At 42.9% G+C, this 16,285-nt stretch overlaps 1 protein-coding gene across 3 annotated transcripts in view; it reads right to left on the bottom strand.

Annotated features, from left to right (window-relative positions):
* Window positions 1–16,285, bottom strand: part of FAM193A (family with sequence similarity 193 member A) — a 96,935-nt gene that overhangs the window by 48,869 nt on the left and 31,781 nt on the right. For 2 of the 3 annotated variants that reach the window (XM_038399439.2, XM_038399438.2), the window contains exons 2-3: window positions 14,033–14,098; window positions 8,796–9,041 (exon numbers count right to left, since the gene is read on the bottom strand). In XM_038399439.2, coding sequence (XP_038255367.1) covers window positions 8,796–9,041; window positions 14,033–14,098 — 312 coding nt within the window. The remainder of the gene's footprint in view (window positions 1–8,795; window positions 9,042–14,032; window positions 14,099–16,285) is intronic. The other variant, XM_038399441.2, reaches the window with a different exon arrangement.

The following is a 16,285-nucleotide window of genomic DNA, read 5'->3' on the forward strand; positions in this document are numbered from 1 at the left end:
AATCATTAAGGGACAGATAAGACAGAAAATATCATATTGCCTCTGTATAAATCCATGATATGCGCACATCTTGAATACTGTGTGCAGATGTGGTTGCCCCACCTCAAAAAAGATATATTGGAATTGGAAAAGGTTCAGAAAAGGGTAACAAATTATTAGGGGTATGGAACGGCTGTCATATGAGGAGAGCTTAATAAAACTAACTTTTCAGCTGGGAAAAGAGATGACTAAGGGGGGATATGACAGACGTCTATAAAATCATGACTGGTTAAATAAGTGTTATTTACTCTCTCATTACACAAGGACTAGGGGCCACTAAATGAAATTAATAGGCATCAGGTTTTAAACAAAAGGAAATATTTTTTCCACACAATGCACAGTCAAACTGTGGAACTCCTTGCCAGAGAATGTTGTGAAGGCCAAGACTAGAACAGGGTTCAAAAAACAACTAGATAAATTCATGGAGGATAGGTCTATCAATGGCTATTAGACAGGATGGGCAGGGATAATGTCCCTAGACTGTTTGCCACAAGCTGGGAATGGGCGACAGGGCATGGATCACTTGACAATTACCTGTACTGTTCATTCCCTCTGGAGCATCTGGCCACTATTGGAAGATAGGATACTGGGCTAGATGGACCTTTGGTCTGACCCAGTATGGCCGCTCTTATGTTTTTATGTAAAGTGCTAGATAGAAATTTAATTAGAATGTGTTTTGGAATTAATCATGTAACCTATTTAATCTATGGTTTGGATTTGACAGCTTGTGGCTCATTTTCTATAGTTTGATAACCTATCCTAGCTAAATGCATAAAATCTTGCCATTTCCAATAACTAGATGTTACTCTACAGACAGTGCTGCTGGAAAGATGCTGTTTTCAGGTGCTTGGTAATAACAGTTAGTAGCCTTGTGACCATAGAGCTGCTGTAAGAGGTCATTCCAGCCCACGCTGACTGATATATCTAAGGCCTGGTCTACAGTACGTGGTTATTTTGGAATTAGCCGAGTTACTTCAAAATAAAACTGGTTCCGTCCAAATGGCCAAACCACTTTTTCTGATTTAAAGGGCTCTTTACTCCAATTTCTGTACTCCACCTCAGCAAGTGGAGTAGCGCTGAAATTGAGATCGCAGTTCTGGGTTACAGGTACTGTGGATGCAATTCGACAATATTTGCCTCCGGGAGCTATCCCAGAATGCTCCCTTGTGATTGCTCTGGACAACACTCTCAACTCCGATGCACTAGCCAGGTAGGCAGTAAAAGCCCCGGGAACTTTTGAATTTCCTGTTTGGTCACCATCAGCATAGTCCACCATCACAGGCAACCATGCAGAGTCCCCCATCTCAAGAGATCATGCAGTCCCGGATTTGCAGACGAGCTCCAGCACGGTCCGAATGAAAGGTACTGGATCTCATTGCATGTTGGGGAGACGAATGGCAGAACTACGTTCCAAAAAAAGGAACACAAATCCGTACACTAAAGTCTCCAGTGCCATGACGGAAAGAGGCTACTCCAGGGACACAGAACAGCATTGTACAAAAATCAAGGAGCTCAGGCAAGCGTACCAAAAAGCCAGGGAGGCGAACGGGCACTCTGGGTCACAGCCCCATACATGCTGCTTCTACTGTGAGCTGCATGCAATATGTGGGGTGACGACACCACTAGCCCACCAATGTCCGTGGACACCTGCAAGGGGGAAGTAGCACGGAGCGAGGAGGATGAGTTTTTGGAGGACAAAGAGGACAGTGCACAGGCAGCAAGTGGGGGAATCAGTTTTCCCCCCAGACAGACACTATTCTTAACACTGGAGAACAATAACCTCTCCCACTCCCAATGCGGGCTCCTGGACCATGACCCTGGAGAAGGCACTTCCAGTGAGAGAGCTTGATTGAAGCCACGCGGTGTGAGGGAAACCCAGCCGCGCTGTCCTGTTCACGTTTAGTTTAAAAGGGCTCATCCCTGCTCAGAGCCTCATCGGAGCCCCGCAGTGGGTGGGTGCGTGTGGGGGGGGAGGGGAGGGTGTTGTGTGAAGTGATCATCCCAGAGAGCCCTCAGGCTGCCTGCAAGCTGAATTCTGTTGCCTGGCCACATATGATGGCTTACTCACACCAAAGTGGCAGGCACTTCAGTGCAAGAGGCAAAACGTGACCTTGTACAGAAAGAACATGTGCTGTGTACTATGAATTGCCTGTTTCACTGAGAAACAGTGTCCCCTTTGTTCTCTACAAATGTATCTGAAAATACTACCTTCCCTTTTTCTCCTCCCGCAGCAGGTGCAAATGTTTCAGCGCAGCCCCTATCTACTCTGTCTCAGAGGCTGGTCCAGATTAGAAGGCGGAAAAAATGAACTCGGGACGACATGTTTGCCAAGCTCATGCAGTCCTCCCACACTGATAGGACCCAGTTGAATGCATGGAGGGAAACAATTGTGGAGTCGTGTAAAGCGTTACATGAGGGACGTGCGCAATGAGAGCAGGCAGGATGCTATGGTCAAGCTCATGGGGGAGCAAACTGACATGCTCTGCTGTATGGTGGATCTAATGCAGGAAAGGCAGCAAGACCACTGACTGCTGCTGCAGCCCCTGAATAACTGCCCTCCCTCCTCCCCAAGTTCCATAGCCTCCTCTCCCAGACACCCAAGAACACGTGCGGGGAGAGAGGGGAAGAGAGGCCACGGGGACCCACACTGTCAACCCCAGAGGATTGCACAAGTAGCAGAAAACTGGCATATCGTAAATTTTGATTTGGTTTCTGGATTTCTCCTTCCCTCCTCCTCCACCCCCCACCCCGTCTAGCTTCTTATTTCTCTCAATGTTTTGTGCAACAAATAATAAAGAACGTTTTTTAAACAATTGTGACTTTATTTCCGTATTTTTATATGGGCGGGTAACTTTAAGAGAAACAAACACAACTTTCAAAGCTTCTCTGATGGGCAGCGGGCCCTGCTGCACTCTAATAGCCCTGTTGTCTGGCTGTGCTGGCCATCAGGAGAGTTGCCTCAACCTCCCACCCCGCCATAAATGTCTCCCCCTTACTCTCACAGATATTGTGGAGCACACAACAAGCAGCAATTACAATTGCAATATTGGTTGTGCTGAGATCTAACTGAGTCAGTAAACTGCACGAGCATGTTTTCAAACGCCCAAAGCCACATTCTACCACCATTCTGCACTTGCTCAGCCTAGAGTTGAACTGTTCCTTACTACTGTCCAGGGTGCCTGTGTATGGCTTCATGAGCCATGGCATTAAGGGGTAGGCTGGGTTCCAAGGATACCTATAGGCATTTCAACATCCCGAACAGTAATTTTCTGGTCTGGGAATTAAGTCCCTTCCTGAAGCTGTTCAAACAGACCAGAGTTCCTGAAGATGCGAGTGTCATGCACCTTTCCCGGTCATCCCACATTGATATCAGTGAAATGTCCCTTGCTATCCACCAGTGCTTGCAGCACCATGGAAAAGTACCCCTGCGGTTTATGTACTGGCAGCCCTGGTGTTCCGGGTCAAGATAGAGCTGTGTGTTCCATCTATCGCCCCGCCGCAGTTATGGAACCCCAGTGCATTAAAGCCATCCACAATGGTCTGCATATTTCCCAAAGTCACTACCCTTGATAGCAGCTGGCCAATGACTGAGTTGGCTACTTGCAGCACAGCAGCCCCAACAGTCGATTTCCCCACTCCAAACTGATTCCCGACTGACCAGTAGCTGTCGGGTGTTGCAAGCTTCCACACGGCTATCGCCACTCGCTTCTCAACTGTGAGGGCTGCTCTCATTTTGGTGTCTTTGTGCTTCAGGGCAGGGGACAGTAAGTCAAAGTTGCATGAAAATAGCCCTACGCATACGAAAGTTTCTCAGCCACTGGGAATCATCCCAAACCTGCAACACTATGCAGTCCCACCAGTTTGTGCTTGTTTCCTGGGCCCAGAATCAGCGTTCCATGGCACGAACCTGGCCCAACACCACCATGATCTCCCAATCGCCATATGCCGTGCCGTCTGTGTCCATGTCCTCATCATTACCGTAATTGCGCTGTCGTCACTTCCTCGCCCGGTTTTGCAGGTACTGCACATACTGCTGGATAACGCGCAAGGTATTTCCAATTGTCAAAACTGCAGTGAAGATCTGATCAGGCTCCATGGCTATGGTGCCTGCATGGGTATTCCTGGGAAAAGGGCGCAAAATGTAGGAGAGCACAGTGGCAGCAGAAGCTGTGCCGTTTGGTTCACAGTAGCCAAACAAAGGATGAAAATGGTTGTCTTCTGTGGCTTTCATAGAGGTGGGAGCCCAGGACAGACAACATGGAGAAGCTTGGAAGTGTGGCAATAGCGGGAGAGCAGAGTTGGTGGCGGAAGCTGTGCTGCTCAGTTCACGATGGCTGAGCAGAGTTGGCAGCGGAAGCGTTGGATGGGGAAGAGAAAGAGTAGATAGAGATTACATAGGAAGATGAGAGGTGGATTCATAATAGCAGGAGAGCAGCGGTGCACCGTCTGCTGAAAGCAGTATGGCGTCTGCACGCCAAAGAGGTGCGAAATGATTGTCTGCCGTAGCTTTCTGACGACACACACCCAGAAACATCCACGAGAATGTTTTTGCCCCATCATGCACTGGAAGCATAACCCAGAATTCCAATGGGTGGCAGGGACAGCGGGAACTGTGCGATAGCCACCCACAGTGCACTGCTCAGGCATTCGATGCTAGCCTTGGTACTGTGGACGCAATCCACCAAATTCACGTGTTCTAATGGGGACACAGAAGACCGAATGTATAAAATAGCTTCCGAAAATTCGAATAGAATAATTTTGAAATAATTTTGTACTGTAGATGTACCCTAAGTCTGGAGTTGTTAGCCACGTTCTACAGTTTGTTTGATGAAAAACTCAATTAAAGAGAGTAATCAATTCAAGTTAAATTCAGACAACTCTGAGATGCTCCTTTAATCACTTACCTTTAAAATGCATTTTTAACAATGCTGTGATGCTGGCAGGCACAAAGGCCCAGAGCCTCACTGAACACTGATAAATGCAGTTGGAAACCAGTCTGGCTTATGTGTGGGGTGAGTATAGTTAAAATAGATATTAGTATTATAAGAATGTGTTTGTATTTATGCTTTATGGAATGCTTGTAGAATGCTACATATATTAATCCCATTTATAATATCTGTATCCCATGGTACAAAGTTATATTGAGTGTTTGCATTGTAAATCTCTGTAATTGTGTAACTCACCAAACAGGAAAAGCAGAATTAATTAAGGTAAAGTATTCACCCTGCACACAAAATGGCCCACTGAAGGCAAAATCAGTGGACAGAGACTTGGTCATTGTATTCCTGATTCCCTCCAGGAAAGAGGGACCGACACATGAACTCATCCCATCAGATTGGATTCTGTGGTGAGGGGGGCATAAAAATCCTGACAAGGAGAAACTGGTCTCTTCATGCTGCCTAGACTCTGAGGAGCAAAGATTCCTAAACATAAACAAGAGATCCCCATGCTGCTTGGCATGGGTCAGCCCTAATGGAAGCATAGAGCTGTTTATTATGGAAGCTTATATTACCTTTTATATCTAAGACTAACTCATTTGTGTTTCAAGTATCCAGAGGGGTAGCCGTGTTAGTCTGTATCCACAGCTCTCGTCCCCTAGCACCCATCTTCTACTTGCGCTACATTGAGGACATCTTCATCATCTGGACCCATGGAAAAGAAGCCCTTGAGGAATTCCACCATGATTTCAACAATTTCCATCCCACCATCAACCTCAGCCTGGACCAGTGCACACAAAAGATCCACTTCCTCGACACTACAGTGCTAATAAGCGATGGTCACAAACACCACACTCTACCAGAAACCTACTGACCACTATACTTACCTACATGTCTCCAGCTTCCATCCAGGACACATCACACGATCCATTGTCTACAGGCAAGCCCTAAGATACAACCACATTTGCTCCAATCCCTCAGAGACAAACACCTACAAAATCTTTATCAAGCATTCTTAAAACTACAATACCCACCCAGGGAAGTGAGCAAACAGATTGACAAAGCAAGACGGGTACCCAGAAGTCACCTACTACAGGACAGGCTCAACAAAGAAAGTAACAGAACACCACTGATCATCACCTACGGCCCCCAGTTAAAACCTCTCCAGCACATCCTGGAAAACAATCCCTCACTCTCGCAGACCTTGGAGGCAGGCCAATCCTCGCTTACAGACCGTCCCCCAACCTGAAGCAAATACTCACCAGCAATTACACACCTCACAAACCCAGAAACCAATTCCTGGAACAAACCCCATTGCCTACTCTGTCCCCATATCTACTCTAGCGACACCATCACAGGACCCAACCCAATCAGCCACACCATCCGGGGCTCATTCACTTGCACATCTACAAATGTGATACATGCCTTCATGTGCCAGTAATGCCCCTCTGCCATGTCCATTGGCCAAACCAGACGTCTCTATGTAGAAGAATGAATGGACACAAATCAGACATCAGAAATGGTAACATACAAAAGCCAGTAGGAGAACACTTCGGTCTACCTGGACAGTTAGTAACCGATTTAAAAGTAGCCATACTTCAACAACAAAAACTTCAGAAACAACTTCAAAAGAGAAACTGCAGAGCTAAAATTCATTTGCAAATTTAACACCATTAATTTGGGCTCGAATAGGGACTGGGGAGTGGCTGGCTCACTACAAAAGCAATTTTCCCTCTCTTGGTATTGAGACCTCCTCATCAATGGGGACCACATCCATCCTGACTGAATTAGCCTTGTCAACACTGGTTCTCCACTTGTAAGGTAACTCCCTTCTCTTCATGTGTCAGTATATTTATGCCTGCATCTGTAATTTTCACTCCACTCATCTGAAGAAGTGGGTTTTTTACCCATGAAAGCTTATGCCCAAATAAATCTGTTAATCTTTAAAGTGCCATCGGACTCCTCATTGTTCATTTGTATGTGTGTTTCCTGTTCTAACCTTGCAAATAACTCATTTCTTTTCTTTGTAATAAATCTTTAGCTGGTTTATTATAGTATTGGCTACTGGCATTGTCTTTGGTTTGAGGTCTGAGTACAATTGACTTGGAGTAAGTGACTGGTCCTTAGGGACTGGAAGTAACCTGAATATTGTTGGGATTTTGGGTGTAACATGACCATTTATCACATAGTCCAGCTTACAAGATGGACTGGAATGCCCAAGGGGATTCTCTATGACTCCATGGTAAAACTGTTGCAGTGCTTTAGGAGTTCACACACTTGTCACCAAGTCAGTAACAACATCTAATTATAGAAAATTCAACCAGTTTGAGGTTTCTCCCCAGCTTTTTGACTTTTTACCCTGAAGGTGGCACTGACAGTTATGAGCCACTGCAGACAGCATGACAAGTGTAATGGTTGCTAAATCTAGGGGCTTATATATTTTTACTTCACCTTACTTACCTGCAGTGTGATACAATTGCTTTCAACTTCTTTGTTATCATTCTTCAAAATTTGGTATTCCTGGTGTCCGGTTCACTGTTTGTTCTCCCTCATTTTTTTCCAAGCTGAATTTAGAAGAAATGCCTAGCCCTTGTGACTTGGCCAAGACTGTCCTTTGAACCCACTGTTTTCTGCAACTTTTAGGAGAGGCCTAGAATTAAGCTACCTCCTCTCTGAAGATGGCCTGTCTATGGTAATCATCATTAAATGTTGGCTAATGAGATGAGAAGTACATCAAACATTGTTTATGGTTAATATGGATAAAATATGCTTAGGTCTAGCTTATTAACTTAAAACTCACTTTATAGCTGAATTAGATTCCTTTTGTATAAAACAGATCACCGTTCTAAAACCGGCTTGTTGATTTATCAATAGATGCCCCTTGGTCCTTCAATATCAAGCTAGTTGGAAGTGTTACAGAATTCCATTCTAATCTAAAATATGGGACTTTAATAAAAACTCTATTCTATGATCTAGCAGAATTTTGCTCAGAATGCTTTTTCAGCCTCTTTTCATTTACAGACCCTTAAAAAATATGCCAAATGGAGGTGCAGACCCATTTTGGAAATCTTAGATAGTCTGTGGACTGTCGGGGATCCAGGGACCACAGATTGAAAACGTCTGTCCTAATATAATTTTCTCCATGGTATATATGCATTGTTTCTGTGTTACTTGGTGTACATGAGCTACCATTTAAAAAACGAAAATTCAATCTAAAAGTTGTTAAAATTTAAGAATTCAAACTTGTGCCATCTGCAGACCCACAAATTTAGTATACTAATTTGAGACAAGTGTTCGTTGGCTGCATTCCATGCAAAGAGGCATATATTTAATAACCTCTCTAAAGTGAGCAGAATGGATAAAAACAGAGACCTGAAGAAAAGTAGCAAGGAAAGAATAGTAACCCGAGAGGAAGAAAGAAAGGAGAAGCCTGAAGAACAGATGGGTGGCAAAACAGAATCAAAGATCATGCATTAGTGGACAAAACAAGGTCAGAGGTGGGGGAAAGGATCATACAAAAAGGAATGGAAGAAGGTAAAAAGAATAAAATTGAGGGAAAAGGCAAAGAGTAGGAGAAGAAAAGTTGAAAGGGCTTAACAAAAATCAAGTAAAAGGATCCAAGACTGAATTCTATCTTATGGCGCAAAGCATTCTTAAGAGACTCATTTTCAAAGCTAGGGAACCAGGTGACACATTCAGTTTCACTTCTAGAACAAAACTTCCAGGCAAATGAATACATTACATGGGTTAAAAAAAAAGCAAGCGTCTCGCCCATCATGGTATCATCTCAATTTAGTCAACTCATACACTGAAACTTACCACAAGAGATTGCTCTAGAGTGGCATGCCTCTCCTCCTTCTCGACTGTTCGTCGACAATCTGGACACACCCACAGTGGAAGATGCAGCATACTATTTGCTTTTGGAGATGTAGAAAGTGCTGTTTTGCTAGAATTTTTAATCCCGCTCTCTGAAAGCAAGGTGTCTTTCCGTTCACTTCTACAAAGAAGACAATGCTCGCCTGTTGTATATGGTGCCCTTTGACCCAAGCCAAAAGTAAATGGAGTCTACAAACAAACATTTGAATAGACACATAACTGGTTATTTCCATGCTTAACAGACAAAAAAAAGTCATCTTTACATTTCTTATTCTACAAAGTATTCAGTAGGAGCAACAAAGTCTGTGTTAATACTTGATGCATGTTTTGGGTGCATTGAAACCCCAATGCTGAATATCCTGTTAACATAGATCCTGGAAGGTCTTATTGCTATTATGAATAAGGTTCCATAATTACACATTTCATTTAAATAAAAATTTACTTTTGGAGGAATGCACTATAGCTTTCTACTATTAAATGATTCAAAGTAGAAGTTAAAATAGTAGGGAAAAATTGAACTCCTTTCACTATTTTCAATGTTTATTGTTGTTTTTTGTATTAAAGGGAAAGAAATTAGGAAAATATATTGGCTCCTTAGACTTCCTTCCCTTCTGTCTGCTACAGGCCCAGCTGCTCTTTTAGCATCAGTTGTGGCCCAAAAACACTTATGTAACTTGGCTATAAAGACTGGATTTAGCTTTTGCAAATCTGAAGTGGCTTCCAAGAGGGCCCCAAACTGCTTTGGAATGAAGTCAGCTTAGCATTTTAAAGCTACTCCTTTCCTCCAGACCCTCCTCTGGACAGTGGGTGTAAAAAGGAACAAGTTTCCAGCAATAAAATGCCTACTGTGCACTATCCAAAAATGGTGTATATAATGGGTCAGTATCAGAAAGGCCCAATAAATTGAGCACAGATTGTTCACAGCTGCAGACTATAGAGTCAAGCATCAATTCTCTTACCTATCTGGTCATAGATTCCAAGATCAGAAGGGGCCATTGTGATAATCTAATCTGACCTCCTACACAACACAGGCCATAGAACCTTCCTAAAATAAATTCCTAGAAAAACATCCAATCTTGATCTTAAAAAAAAAAAGTGATGGAGAATCCACTAGGACCCCTGGCAAAAATCGTTCTATGATTAGTTACCCTCACTGTTCAAAATGTGTGCCTTATTTCAATTTTGAATTTGTTGAGCTTAAACTTCCAGCCATTAGACCTTATTATACCTGTCTCTGCTAGATTAAAGAGCTTAGTATTTGTTCCCCATCTAGATACTCAGACTGTGATCAAGTCATTCCTTAACTTGCTCTCTATAAAACTAAATAGATTGAATTCCTAGAGTCTGTCACTATAAGGCATGTTTTCTAAACCTTTAATCATTCTCATGGTTCTTCTCTGAATCCTCTCCAATTAGTCAACATCCTTTTTTGGATTGTGGACACCAGAACTGGACACACTATTTTAGCAGCAGGCACACCAATGCCAAATACAGAGGTAAAAAGTCTCTACTCCCACTCAACATTCCAGTTTATGCATCCAAGGATCACATTAGCCCTTTTGGCCACAGCCTTGCAATGAGAACTCATGACAGTGGAGGAATAGGGACACTCAGGAATCTTGGGTTCCAGTCAAGATTACGGAAGGGACTGTTCTCTAGGGGTTACACCCCCTTCAGGCTCGTTTCCTCACAAGCCTGACTCCTTCTGCCCATCAAGTCAGTGCTCGTCTTCCTTTCCTACCCCACTGACTCTCAGTCATCCATTCTCCCCAGCACCCAGTCCCAGTCTCCTCATCCAACTGCCATTTTCCCACTTGCTCCCATTTCCCTGCACCACCCCCATCCTAAGCTCCCAGTCTATCTTCCTCTTCCCCCACTTTTTGCCCAGCCAGACCCAGTCTCCCCTCCCTGGCTATCTGTCCGATCTTAGTCTCTCCCTAGCAGCGGGTTTCTGTCTGCCTCCCAGTCTTCATAATCAGTCCCAGGCACACTGCTTCCAGTCTCCATCTCCCCCAAAACTGCTTGGCTAAACCTACTCTCTCTGGCACCCATAGTACTGGAGAGAGACATTCCCTTCTTTCAGTTCTAGTTCCTGGCACCACAGCGGCCTGCAGCACTGAGAGTAACAATTGCTCATCCCCTGCAGCCCTGGTTTGGTGCAGATAAAACCTTCAAAGAATTTAGCTGCCAAACTATAACAAGTCACTACTGAGCTTGTGCAATTTCAGATTTTTCAAAAGCTTATAACTGAATGAGATTTGGGTGGTGTTTCCAGAGAAGATCAAGGGGCACATCTCTGACATAAAAGCCATCCCCTACCAAATTTCAAAGCATGGAAGCACTAGGGATTCTCAATGCCCTCAGGTGTTTGTATTTAAAAAAAAAATCCACAAATACAATACTTCAGCATTAACAAATAGCCAGTACTGTTTTGGAAACATTGAAAGTTCGCAACACTAGAGTACAGCTCGATCTCTGACATTCACTTTGGCACAACAAGGAGGATCATATCAAGATGTAGACCAATCTTATTTGTGTCCCACTAACCCTACTCTCTTCCTCACTGCAGCAACAACCTCCACCCCCCTAATGCTGCCATCTGAAGAGAATCTGCCTGTATTTTCCTCACTGCAGCATCAGGCAGTCCAAATGCCAGGAACAGAAGATTCACAGAGCTGAGACTAGCATCAAAAGCTTCCTATAGCCATTCTGGAAGGTGGGTGTGAGGGAAGAATTAACAAGCCCAAACCTTCAAAAGAACACAGTGATTTCAGATAGTCATCTTGTTCCATCAATCCTCTCCACCTACCCACAAACTTTCTCCAGGAAGTGGAAGGTCCTAAGGCAGTGGTGGGCAACCTGCGGCCTGCATGTGGCCCATCAGGGTAATCTGATTGCAGGAACAGCAAACTGAGGCCACTGGGAGCTGCAGGGGGCCATGCCTGCAGACAGTCAATGTCAGCAAAATGTCCCGTGGCCTGCCATCAGATTACCCTGATTGGCCACATGTGGCCCACAGGTTGCCCACCACTATCCTAAGGTGTTTAGCCAGCTTTTTTCATTACCTGTGAAACTGTCTACAAGGTCACCTGCCTCCTCCTGATCCTACCTGCAAGCTGCAGACACCTCACCATTTCCTGCCATAGTAATTTGCATTAGGGGAAAAAGGAGAAAAGCATTGTCTCATGCAAACTCCCATTGGAGGGACTTTTGAGAGTGAAGAGGCCCCCTTTGTGTATCCTTATGGGCGAGGCTTGGCTTGGCTTGTCCCTTCATTGGCTCTTCCCAATCAAACAACAGATTTCAAAAGCAGCAAAGTCAGTCAGTCACTCTTTCTAGGAGGGCTGTTCCTGGACCCACCCCTTCATGCAACAGTTGGGTTTTGCGGATACTTGAAACCAGTCTGAAAAGCTTGCAGCAGATGGCCTGGCTGCTCATTTCCTTGGCCCTGCAGTTCTCCTTGTTAAAGATTATTTTTTTTCAGAAGTCAGGCTGTCTCCCTGCTGCTGCCATGAGGATCTGTGTAGAGCTATTTACCAGTAGATCCTTATGGACAGCATCAGCAGGGCTTCTTGTTCCCAAAAAGGAAGACAGAAGTGTAAAGATCTCAAACAATAATGAAGAGATATGTATCAACACATCCTGATCTTCAACCTTTTAAACAGGTTAAGGTCAGGGAAGCTGACCTCCAGTCTTCCTATACAAGGATTTGTAGATTCAGTCTAGATTGTTGCATTGTAGTACAAGGAAAAATAAAAACTAGTCAGTATTATTTAAAGGAGAACCACCACAACAAACAGCAGGAATAATTTCAAAGGCTGGCCATCTAGAAGATTCCCTTTGTTTTTTATATTTACAGCACAGTTTTAAAGGTTGAACTACAAATGTTTGGTTCATAAAATGAAAAACATCACTTGATATTCAGAAAGAGAGGTGGGGCGACTTATACACAGTGATAGTTTCTAAACTATTTTGTATTCTAACAAAATTAACATTTACCATCTTGACTATGGGCAATCCGAGATGCCAACTTCCTGTTACCTCTGCCACAGTAAAATTGCAACTAGTCTCAAACATACCTTGAAGCAAATCAATCAATTCTAAACCCCTACTTTCATATCTTTGCAACTTTCTCAGAAACATGAGGATGAAATCTCTCATGCTTTCTCGCAGCCCAAAGGTGGAGAGTGCATGCATACTTGTATGTGAAAGCATCCACAATAACAGTTGAGCTCTTTTTCAATTACATGAACTTTAATCTAGATCCATACATATGTACGTTTCACATTTTCTCGGTAAAAAGTGTACACTTGGGGGAAGAAGTTTGCACTTTGCTAATCAAATTTCAAAACCTGCCGTAGCTTTCAATTAGGAAGAGTATCCGATGTCCGCAGAAGTTTGCTTATAATTTTATTCGTTAACAAATTTGGAAGAACAGAAATGTCAGCATTACTTAAATGGAATATTTATTAATCTATTTAAATTTGTTTCCAAGCAGAATTTTTTCTTTTTGTCTTCAGAACAAAATTAACATGATGCTAACATAGAGATAATAATTTAAAGTTTTCCCTATCCACATTTCCACCTCAAAGATTATTAGCTCAATAATTGTTTTAAAATCTAGTTTACTTTTCACCATTCATGCTGTCATTTTTGCACTTTGTTAGCTTGCACAACAAAACCATTTAGTGAGTTTCATAGGCACATTGCTATTTGGGATATAAATCTTCCAGGAATTTTTAAACATTGTTTCATGAAAAGAAAAACTCTGTTAGGGTTTGTAATGCTGAATCAAATACTAAAGTATCAAGGTACTCTATTCTTACAGTGCTGCACTAGTGCAGCTGCACTGCTGTAGTGCTTGGTGAAGACGCTACCTATGCTAACAGGAAAGGTTCTCCTGTTGACATAGGTACTCCATCTCCCCAAGAGGGGATAGCTATGTTGAAGGAGAACCCTCCCCTCGACATAGCACTGTCTACAATGGGAGCTTGGTCAGTATAACTTTTTAGGGTAGACCAGGGCTACCAGGGACTTCAGTGAACAGAGTCAAGCCCTAAAACCTATATTTTTGGCTTAAACGCTGTAATGAGGGGTCTGCCTCATTTTTGCACTTCAGTACTTCTTCCATAAATAAATCGTTCAATGACAATTGACAAAACAAACTTGATTGTACCTACCTGAGAAACACCTGTGAACTCTGATCCAACTGAACCGTCTGTAAACTGGGTACCATTTAATGAAACCTAGAAAACAACAAGAGTACACTGATTATAATAGTTAAGTATTTTTTCTTTTCTACTGCATCTTAGAGAGAATGACACTTGCTACCACCACAATTGAGCCTATATCTATAACATTACAAGCCTTTTTCCTGAGGACTTGACAGAGACATTTTTTCCCCTTGTGTTAAAATTCTCCAGATACAGGAGTTAATAATGTGGACATTTCAAAGTACAGCAGTATGAGTAGGAATTGAATGGCTCTATTATAAATGCAATTCAAACACCAAATATAGAGCAAAGTCAACCAGTGAAATGGATACAAGAACCAAAAATATGATTGCCTGTTTTCTCAAGTTTCCGGGTTCATATAGGCCTTTCATTATCTGTTCTCGTTTTTGTATTTTTATTATCTCAATTTACAAAAGTTTCACCTTTTTGGACGTTCTGCATAATATAGCTTAGAAAAATAGGTTCACATATTAGCTAAGAAAAATTCTTCCCCTCAGAAAAACATTTTGAAATTAGATAATATATTTTAAGGCCAGAAGGAACCACTTGAATCATCTAGGCAGATCTGCATAACACAGACCATAGAATTTCATCCAGTAATAGCTGCATGTTTAACCAGAAGTTAAAGTTAAATAGCTCAAGTTTAACCAAAAGTTACCTTTTAGAAAGACTAGTTTTCCACCCTCCTCTCCATACACACTGAACTAAGCATTGCCTGATAAGCCACAAATGACACTGTATGTCACTAAACCCAAATAGAGTGAAAAAATAGGACACAACCATAAGTCAACGACAACACTCAAGAAAGAGGATGACCTGGTTATGAAATTATCCAAGAACAAGATTTCAATTCATTTGTGAGAGAAACACAGTGCACTGCGGGGAAGGCGAGAAGGGAAATTTCAAATGTCAATTCTTTTCAGTGAGTTTTTAGTGGGGGATAGGAAGGAGATTTATCCCCATTCCCTTCTCTTTGTTTGGGCATTGCCCACCCTCCAAGATTTCAGACAGGTCTTCACTTTATTTTCATCAGCCCTGTGTCCCCTTTTCCCATTTCTGTTTATCCCTTTTTGTTTCCCCCACTCCACTACGCAACATTAAATGAGATTAGTATGATAAGGAGCTAACTAAATAGGACACCTCTTACCTTAGAGAAGCATGTATTTGTGTCAGATCTGCTCACTTAAGTGAACAGAATATGCTTTTACTCCTGCTAGCCACAGAGGCCACGAACTTCCAGTATGAGGTAGAGCCTATTATTCCTGCACATCAACAGAACTAGGAATTTCTGACCAATGATGCCTACTCACTGGATGGCCTTGAATAAGATTTCTACTAACTCTTCTCCCTCCTACCAGTAAAAAAAAGTGGCTCAATGCCTTAGTCACAAGAGATGCTGCAAAGATTAGTGATTGCACAGCCCCTTGATAATGTTAAACTCTACTGTTACAGGCTATTAGTGACACTGACAAGGCCCAATGACCATATGGCTTAACAGACTTAAATTATTCAGCATTGTCCGTCGCCTAGTCCAATTCAAACAGTAGTGGGGTGCAGGCGATCTCTATTTTGACATGAAGTTTAATTGGACAAGGTCACAAATTTTATTTTTTTCAGTGTATTGCTGATTTTTGTATTTACAATGAAGAATTGCATTAGTTGTCTCAGGAAATCTGGAGGCTCTAACAGCTGAATCGGAGCAAGTGAAGCTTGACACCCATGAAAGTGTGATAGCTAGGTTAAGTTTTTGGCATTCAGGTGGTTGCTTGGCCAAAAAAGGAGGGGGAAGAAAGCTCTGCATCCCCTCTGAAGTATCAAAAGCCCAGCAGGGTTTTACATTTGTGAAGGAGGAGTCCCTAGTTTTTCACTAGTTTTTCTAGTTTTACAATCAGATTTACCTATTTGAAAATTCTTCTGTGTTGTGAGAAAGATTCACACGAGGAGATAATGCACAATCTGTCACAATCCCGCACTGGTGAGGCGAAGGTTAAGGAACTGCTCTAGACACTCCCTCATCTCTGCTTGGCATGCTCCCAGTGGCAGGAGCATTCAAAAGGGAGCAGTTCAGCTCAGTCTGGGCTGAGTGAGGAGAAGAGCAGTTGGGTGCAGCAGCCTCCTGCCAAGAAGCTGCTGGGACTGAATCTATCTAGCCAAGCTTCTGGAAACCCATGAACTGTGGGAGCAGAGGGCAACAATTTG

This window comes from Dermochelys coriacea, chromosome 4 (genome assembly GCF_009764565.3).
Source record: "Dermochelys coriacea isolate rDerCor1 chromosome 4, rDerCor1.pri.v4, whole genome shotgun sequence".
Lineage (NCBI taxonomy): Eukaryota > Metazoa > Chordata > Testudines > Dermochelyidae > Dermochelys > Dermochelys coriacea.